This window comes from Eptatretus burgeri, chromosome 5 (genome assembly GCF_056783735.1).
Source record: "Eptatretus burgeri isolate ZD-2024b chromosome 5, Ebu_testis_v1, whole genome shotgun sequence".
Lineage (NCBI taxonomy): Eukaryota > Metazoa > Chordata > Myxini > Myxiniformes > Myxinidae > Eptatretus > Eptatretus burgeri.
The window spans coordinates 40,490,648-40,500,373 of NC_140965.1; the positions used below are offsets into that span (position 1 = coordinate 40,490,648).

The window sequence follows — 9,726 nt, forward strand, 5'->3', positions numbered from 1 at the left end:
ATATTCTGATCCTGGACCAGAAGTGGTGGCTCGTCTAAATATAAACGAAACGTGGAAGAAAAATAAATAAAGAAATAACGGATTAAACCAAGCTAACACAGCAATGTTTCCGCTTGGCTTTCTCTTCAAAGGTCTGACGACCTTTTCAAGGCTGGACATCAGCTTGGGCACGTCGGGCAGATGAAAGATGGAATAAAAAGCACACAATTACTTTTTGTAAAGATACAAATATTTTCATTTTATTTGATCTTTAATAGTACGTACAACTACAAAGGAATGTGTCCCCTGCCAATTCTCATTTCCTAAGGGGTTCAGTGTCATCACGTCAATAATGACAATGGTACCTGGATTGAAATCACAAAGTTAATTTAACCTGTACAGACAGCCTATCACAGTCGTCATTTATCCAGTGGGTAAAGAAAACAAAATACAGTTTCCCATTGCATGTTCAAAGAAACAAGATTACATTATTTTTTTTAAAAACAATAACATAGAAAAATAAATCGATTGTGCAAATTATTATTTATTCTACCTGTGATAGCAGGAGAATTAGCTTAAATTATTCAAAAACAAAGAAGGCAAAATAAAACACCAAAGGGAAGGTCAGTGGAAATGTTGATTCATTCAGAAAATTAATCTAAAAACTAATCTCAAACCTACGCTTTTCCAGGAACTCCAACATGACAATTTAATAATTTTTTCCCCGGAGTGACAACCTCATGATTGCAAAAGCAAACTGCAGCAGTTTCAAGCACAAGTGGAATGATGAAATACCACTCCATCCCCTCACACCTCAGAATCAATTTGGGAGGGGTGTTCATTGCACCCAAAACTAAGGAAAAAGAAAAAATAAATAAAAAGGTTTGCACATGCTTGGCATGAAGTAAACAAAGTGTTACGTACTGAAACTCCGTCAGACTGATCGCTATTCACCAAAAGCTATCGCAGTGGTATTTAACTCCGCACAAGATCACAATTCCTCCAAATTTTCTCAAGGCATCATTAGACATCATAATGGTGCATGTTAACAACATTGGTGAATTAAATACAAAAATACGAATGAGAAATAAAACAAACACCAAAAAAAAACAATCACTGTGATCATGATTGTTGACCTTCCCAACTTCCACACAAATTTATCAACAGATAACAATGGAAGTTTACATGGAACCGTAACTGGCAGCAATTTGTGAAAGCTAAAGTTTACTCCAACTGTTCTAATATCCCACACAGGTTACAACAGTAACAACAACAGACCAAACAACAATAAGTTGCACGACCATGTAGTGAGAGTAAAATAGCCCCATTCTCGTTTTCCTCACATGCACTATGGCATCAATAGAAGCATTTTCACCACATTCCATCCCTGAGGATGACACCACGCTCCACAATAGCATTTTGGCTGCTCATGGATGCATTTATTGCAGCCAGTTTGTCATCATGAAGTAAGCAAATGTCAAAGAAAAACCTGGAAGCAACCTTAAGAATCACTTCATTGTGGTGAGGAGGGGGGGGCAGGGGTAGGTGTGGGGGAGTGAGATATACCCATATAAACACAAGCAGCATAAATCTCTCATCTTCATGGTGTAGACCATACGAGTCAAGCCTGCAACGTCTGTGCAAGTCATAGCAACAAAGCTACGAGGTCGTGTGCTCATCAAGCCAAGAAAACGAGTACTTTAAGGTCATGATGTAAACGGTTCATGGCTCTGTATGGATGGGCAAGGGATGTGCTTCTGTGTTGAACACGTGCGTGTCGGGTGAAATCAGCGTCAGATTATCCGAGAACAGAAGGTACAAGTACTTGAGGGTCTCACTTAAGAAAAAGCTTTCCATTTTATCACGAGGTTGAGGGTTGTCACGATTGCGCACATTCCCTATTGAAGTGTAGCCTCCGGAAGGAACCTGCAATGACAGTTTGGAATCAGAGTCAAAATGAGCATCACCTTGCAGATCTGCAACATGTGAAATAAAATTTGCTTGCACTCGAACCTCCCCGAAAAGCCAGCCAATCACTTTCATTCACAGTTCCAAAAAAACCCTGCAACTAGTTCACAGAAAGTTTATAGAACACCTTACCCCATGCATTCTTGAGAAAAAAAGGATATGGGTGGGGTCTACGAGTGGCAAATTTGATTGGTCGTGATGGCGTAAAATGCCATAATATTGTGTCCAAGTCCTCCGAAATGGAAGATTTTTGAAAGTGCCAAAAAGGTGATTTGTGTTCTTGTGTTCAAGTATATAATCCAATTGAAATATAATAAAGATTTTGAAGGTTGGAGGAAAAAAAAATTCCCCCGGAAGTTTACCGCTGGAGATGCAGCGTCTCTTACATCAGCTTATTTAATGCATTACAGTACTTCTTCTTCTTCGTGCCCGTTCTTTGTGTCCTTTATGACATCCTTAAAACAGTAACTTTCCTGTTTAGAATGATTTTCAATTTTGGTTCACTGCCAGACAGGCAGACAGAGTAAAAAACAAGGACAAATGTGTCCAAGAGCAGCGTCCTAAAGGTTTTGTCGGCTAAAAAAAAAAACCAACAACAACAACAACTTCCGATATTTCGTCACGTGCCTTGATTAAGCCAATAGCGAGACCCGTCATAATGTATTTACGTATTTACGAAATATAGTGTATTTACGAAATAAATAATGTATTTACGAATTTACAATACATTAAATGGAATAATCTTTAAATAGTAACGTGAACTTTTCGAAACTTTAAAGCAAATGTCCAAATATATTTAAAAGTTCATGATAGACGCTCTCAAAAGGCACCCTCAATGCGAGGATGTGTACAAGTGCTTAGTATTTAAGGAGATCCGGATCGTGTATAAAAAAGAGCCGAGTCCGAATATAAAGGTTTTGTCTTCACAAGAAGAAGAACAACAACAATGCCGAGCGTTCTTCGGGCAGCGTTCGCTACGCAAGACGCTGCTAAAAATTATCTCACTGCTCTCTGTGCATGTGCAATCGGGCCAAATTCAGAGCCAAAGTACAAACGCTACTGCTAAACTTCAGGTTGGTTTTCCGATTAGTGTTCAAAATATAACATTCAATTGAAATCAAGTTGTTTCTCGATCATAAACTGATGTTTGTGGACAGACAGACAAAGGGAACCAATTGCTTAAGGCCGCTTTTTGTTTTCCCCACATGCTTCACACACGTGCAGCGTAATAACATTACTGAAGTTGATGCATTCACAGGCACTTAAAAGTGTCTCAAACCAGGTTTCGAATAAGGTTGTATTCATAACATCTGCATGTGCTCTTAATGTGCAAATTTATTTCCATACATTTTCCCAAAACATATCAACTGACCTTTACCCTGTTTTCACCCTTCTCATCAATAATTTCACCCTTTAACAGCCTCATTTCTTCATACCTTCCCTGTACGGTTGGCTGGAGAAGGAAAGGTTTTGGCCCAGGTCTTTTATAAACCAGCTGTCCAGGCCTGATATTCGACTAAAAGTGATAGGAAGTTAATGAGGTCAAGGTGCTGGCAATAACTCCCCAACTCTTCGTGAAAGACACTGTAGGATCGTAAACTTGCACCAACTAATGCCGGCAGACAGGACACCCAGTTTAATGCCCAATCAAGGCATAGTACACTGTACTGCCTGTGAAGCACAATCGATCAGTTTATAGTCAGGCCCAGCCAGGAATCAAGCCCAGGAATCAAACCAAGACTAGGCAACTCACAGGTAAGTGCACCATCCTGTCAGACCAACAGTGGGTATTGAGAATGGGAAGAAATTTTTTTGTGAGCTTTACAGATAAGGAAGTATGAGTTTTCAAAAGTTTTGAATTGAATTTGAAGTGATTGGAGTTATTCAGAATCCACAATGTGTCAGTTTTATGACAGCAGCACAAGATCCTGAGATGGGGCCGGGGGTTGGTGGGGTGGGGTGGGGGGGGAGGGGGGAGGTGGAGGCTGAAGGAATGCACAAAGGGTTGAATGGTTCTGTTGAAAATATCCCATCCAGAGCCCGAAGTGCTTAAGACCGGCCCAGTCGTGATCCCCATGGGCCTTTGCAAAATACAAGTCAGACCAAATCCCCGCAAAACAAATGTCCCCGCTTTGCAATGCAAAATACTCCCGCTTCAACAGGTCAAAGGAGTGATATCTTGGTGACATAAAGCAGTGCCATGTCTTTTGGCAACCCACCCTATCAGACGGGCTGATAAAATGTCGATTTATACTGAGTGATGATGACTTCCCAATGAAGAGTTACAGCTGCTTGTATCAATTGCAACTTTTACTTAAAATATATACATTAACATCTAAATATTGCCATAACATAACTTGTACAATTGAAATTTACAAGCATAGTCATGTTTGTGGAAATACCTTCAAAATTTATCAGAAATGTCTTCCACAAAAAGTTTTAAATAATCATTGGGTGCTTATTGAACATGAATGTTCAATTTTCCCTTTTAAATCTCCTTAAAATGAGGGCCACGTTCACCCGGATTGCATCTCACGTCACATGTAATGTTAAACTCAACCTTGCCCTTGTTTAGAGACAGCAAGTTGTCGATTTACATCATGGATGCGTTCCTAAAAACTGCGACGCTATACAAAAAAAATGACATTTTTCAGATACAATTTTCCGATATGCAGAGTGTTGTAATGGGGGGATGCGTTGCTTGGAAAAAATTTTGGTCATCCTCACTTAACCTTCACTTAAATTAGACATCCTTAGTACACTTCACCACAAGGCAAAACACATGAGGCTGGGAGATAAAGCGACGCAGCATCCACTGAGGGCTTGCTATGTTGGCGGTTCTCCACAAGCGGGTGACGCGCCGTTGTATCTTTGCACTCCACTACTGTACTTAAAATTTTCAAACGACGTTATATTGGACTAGTGCGACCTAAATAGAGCTTGGGAATTAAGAAGCAAAGTCATATTCTGCAGTACACAGCAGGCAATTTAGCAAGTGCAATTGGCAGGCCGGTGGTGGTTTTCATAACATAATTGTCATGGAGATATTAGTTCTAATAAAAGCTTCTGGAAATATAAAGACAAAGTGCATAAGGGAAGGCAAAAAAGCAGAACCAGAAAAACAGCAAATTCCCAAAGCACCAACAACAACAAAAAAAGCAAGCAGAAAAAGTTTGAAATCTACTTGAAGAACTTGCCTTGGTGTAACGGTTGATGCTCTGTAGTATGTCCCAGCCCAAATCCTGGTACTTATGGTTACCAGTGATCCAGTAAAGATAAAAGAGGCTTTCGACTGTTTCCGGCCTTAGTAGGTTATGTCTATCAGCGGGCTGTAAACAACAAGGTTTAATGGCAACAAATGAGGATTTATTGGAAAGGAAAACAAAACAGACAGATAACAGCCAAAGCAAATTCAGCTTCTCTTTAAAAAAATGCAAGTCAGAAAATCTTGCATGGAATAGTCCAGGTTGCAACTTAATCAAAACAAAAAAAATTACCCCCATGTGGGGGTGACGGTCATCTTGAAAACCACAAGTTCTCAATATTTGGTTATGACTGAAGACTACTGCGCAGCTCAACTGTGCAGTTCTACTGCGCAGCTTGGTTAAAGATGACTCGGCATTTTGGCGCGCGCACGAAGTTATATTTTGAAAATAAATGCCGACGTTTACATTTCGGGTTTTGAAACTTTTGCACCTTCGGCGGAAAATGTACAAATATAAAAGGCTAAAAATGTGTTTTATATTTATATTTCATTTCTCCTTCCATCCTTCTTTGCGAATCGCATCGGCGTTTTTGGCCATCTTCCAGATCACGTGACGATCAAACGGGAAGGAAATTCAAAAATCTGTCCGGTTAGATACAAGATTATATTTTTTACTATCATAATCAATAAACAGTTGCCAGATATCTTGAAGAATGGCAGACTAGATAGGTTTTGAAAATGGCGATTTTTATAACTTATGTGACTTCATGATCTTGACCCTGACCTTGAACCCGGACAAACGTTATATCGCTGTGCAACACTCATCGACCTCTACCCACATACTAAGTTTCATCAAGATCGGAAAGAAAAATTGTTGACGGACGGACATTTGGTCCGGCTTTATTAGGTCATCTCGGTAGAGATGACCTAATAAAAATTACCCCCGTGTGGGGATGACGGTCATCTCTATAATACCACAAGTTCTCAATGTTCAGTTATGACCGAAGACTACTGCGCAGTTCTATTGCACAGCTAGAACTGCGCAGTTTGCTTAAACATGACTCGGCATTTTGGCGTGCGTGCGCACGAAATTATATTTTGAAAACAAATGCCGACGTTTACATTTCGGGTTTTGAAACTTTTGCACCTTTGGCGGAAAATGTATAAATATACAAGGTCAGCTGCTATGCAATGGCACCATTCACTAACTTTTACCATACCCAGTAGAAAACATATAGCCTCCTGAAGGTAGGGCAGTTTTTGCAAACTTTGAAGTCACGTGACGCGAAAACGAAAGCGAAATTCGAAAATCCGTCCCGACCAAATTTAGATATTGTCCCATACATTCATATGCTACAATCAAATTCAAGATCGCTTGAGAAATGTAGGAGGAGATAGATTTTGAAAATCGTCATTTTCGCATTTTTTGCCAACTTTGAAGTCACGTGACACGAAAACAAAAGCGAATATTGAAAATCCGGCCCGACCAAATTTAGATATTGTCCCATAGATTCATATGCCACAATCAAAATCAAGATCGCTTGAGAAATGGCGGAGGAGATAGAATTTGAAAATCGTCATTTTCACAACTTCAAAGGGCTCGTGACCTTGACCTTCGGTGACCTTGAAAGTCATATCATCGTGTACGTCCCATCGACCTCTATCAGGATCACTAATGACCAGATCTCCCGCTTCAACTTCATTGTGAACGGATGGACGGACGGATTGAAGGACATCGACACCTATAGTATTAGGTCATGCTCGAAGAGATGACCTAGAAAGGAAGTTCCTGGAATCATTATGTTTACACGTCATGAGCAAACAAAGGTCTAGTATAATGGCAAACCTCATGTGGTTAACATAACCTTCATCTTTTCCATTCAGCCCACCTTTATGTCAATGTCTTGCTTTGCATCACTTTGCGTGTTAAAGTAAGATATTTCTGCACTCAGACCAGTTTCTGTCTGACGGTACATCTGGTAGCACGTGTTGGCAAGTTTCTCAGCCAAGTGCAGATGTGAGGGATCAAGACCGTGACGTGTGCCCAATGCCAACGTGCCCGGCAGGAAGCACACAAGATGGTCCTGGAGGAAGGATTGGAAAACAATGTGGCAGCTCTGACGATGATCAGCAAGAATTCAACCAACATTATCCAAAGAGAAATACAGTTTTACCTGGAAGTTAGAAAAAGTATGCAATCACAAATGTAGCCATAAACACAATGTACGCACTTACGAGGCCCACACATATTTCCAATACCACTCACAGAATACCTGAAAAACTGAGTTTGAGAAGATCAAGATCAAGAAAACATCAGTGAAGATTGTGTGGGAATCAATTGTATCCAAACACATAAGTCATCCTTTAAGGCTCATAAATTTAGATAAAACAAGAGGCGTTGCAGGAGTCACACCAGAGGCTCTGTTCCAAAGTCTAATTGATGTTAATTTGATAAGACAGGAGGATGCAAAGTTCCATAGTGACAGCATCACAAAACTACTTGATGTTTGTATCTGTCTTTGTTTCATTCGAATATCTTTACCTGTTTTGGAGAAAAAGAAAAAAAAGAGGAATTACTTTTCAATACATGTCCTCTTAAGTTCGTAAATGCAAAGGTGGGAGAGGATATTACTGAGCCTCAAGGTGATTCAAAAGACTGGATTTATAAGGATACATATATACATATATATACATATACATATACATATACATATACATATACATATATATATATATATATATATATATATATATATATATATATATATATATATATATATATATATATATATATATATATATATATATATATATATATATATATATATATATATATATATATATATATATATATATATATATGCCTGGTGTTGGCTTAGTGGTTAGGATGGTGGCTTGGGATCCCAGGGTCCTGAGTTCAAGCCCCGTTGGCTGCTGAATTAACACCAGGGGGTTGACTCAGCCTGTCATCCTTCCGAGGTCGGCGAAATGAGTGCCAGTGTACTGGTCCCGGTGTATGCCCCGGTTAGAATAGGTGTACTATATCCCTGTGTGTCGTAAGAGGCGACCAGGGTTGGAGTCAGGAAGGGCATCCGGCCATAAAACATTGCGTCAAGAAAAAGCCAAACCCCTGCACAGCAGGGAAAAATGGCTGTAAAAACGGTCATATATATTGTTGTGGTTACCAAATTCGCAAACCACCATTCAGGTCCCTGAGGTGAGATATCTCGGTAAGTATATGTGTAGTTAGGCCCAAACCCGTTGTCTAGTGGGAATACATGTCATTTTTGCGTGCTGCGACTCTTCAGGATAGCCGTTTTTCTTTTACTATCTTTATTTTGGACCAACCGCCATTGTTACCACCACCAACTACAACATCAACCACCCACCGCGGCGCCGCTTCACGTCACACCTCGCAACCGTCGCATCGCCACCGTTCTTGCGCCGCTTGTGGGTACCGGTGTTGGACTCGTGCAGGGCGCGCGCCAAACAGCGTGTACAAAACCACGGATTTTCCACTTCAAAAACGGATCAAAAACGACACACGCCCACTTTTGTTCCGTCCAATCGGTGAGCGAAGGGCAATTTGGCCCCGCCTCCAGGGCGTTGGAGGGCGATCGCTATATGCAAATTTATGGATCAAAAAGCATTCACGCCCACTTTTTCTCGGGCCAATGGGGAGCGAGGTGAAAGGTCGAAGGCAGGGGGTCAAAGATGAGAGAGCGAAGCCACGGGGCTTATATAAGCGACCGCGTTCGTCAGTCAAGTAAAAGAGAGTTAAGACTTCGCAGTCGGTGGAGTTGGGAAGAAGAAGCAAGAAGGAGTTGGTCGTCGTCGTGTGCGTTGGAGTCGGAGCGAAGGGGACGGAGCTGTGGAGAGGCGGCGAGGGCAGACGAGGGGGTGCTCGCGTCGTGCCGGGAGCTGCACACCAGGGAGGCCGACGGCGCGACCTGGCCGAGGTGGAGACGCTCGTCGCGGGACTCGAGGCAGAGTAGAAATCCTTATACCCCGAGCATCAGCAACCCCCTCCTGTTTCCCCCCGCGCTGAGATAGTGCGACCAAGGGGGCCCCTTTCCCACCCCCTACCAGACATTGCCCGCGAGGCCCGCGGAGTTGAGGCACCATCGCCGCTCCGCGTCTCATCACCAGACGGGTAGGCCCGACCCGGTCTCGGCCTCAGGCCCGCCTCATCTTTGAGGGTGTTCTTTTTCTTGGTTTTGGGTATGTGTTGTCGGCGCCGTCTGTGAAGTAAAATTGTATAAGTGTTGCCGTGTGCTCGCGTAATCGGGATTAGATCTGCATTGTCGCATTTGCTTTTTGTGTAAAATTGCATTGTGTTTCTTTTCCTTTTCTATGTGCTTTTGGTGGAATTGAATATGTGTGCTTTCCGTTCAGCGCGAATAAATGTGCTTTGTGTTGAACTGTTTCCCGCTTCGCTTCGTCATTTCTTTCATTGAATCCTCATCTTGCTTCACGTAAAGGGTTGGTAGTGGGCTGAATACGCCCGATAATTAATCGAACCGTCGAGGCCGACGATAACACCGCTCGGTTATCCCGATAGTACGGAACGGGTC

At 41.7% G+C, this 9,726-nt stretch overlaps 1 protein-coding gene across 2 annotated transcripts in view; it reads right to left on the reverse strand.

Moving 5' to 3' along the window:
- Positions 1 to 231: 231 nt before the first annotated feature.
- The window catches only part of MAN1B1 (mannosidase alpha class 1B member 1), a 119,665-nt gene continuing 110,170 nt past the window's right edge, over positions 232 to 9,726 (reverse strand). For both annotated transcript variants that reach the window (XM_085881560.1, XM_085881561.1), the window contains exons 12-14: positions 7,042 to 7,236; positions 5,145 to 5,276; positions 232 to 1,905 (exon numbers count right to left, since the gene is read on the reverse strand). In XM_085881560.1, the coding sequence (XP_085737686.1) occupies positions 1,702 to 1,905; positions 5,145 to 5,276; positions 7,042 to 7,236 (531 nt within the window). In that variant the 3' untranslated portion in view covers positions 232 to 1,701. The remainder of the gene's footprint in view (positions 1,906 to 5,144; positions 5,277 to 7,041; positions 7,237 to 9,726) is intronic.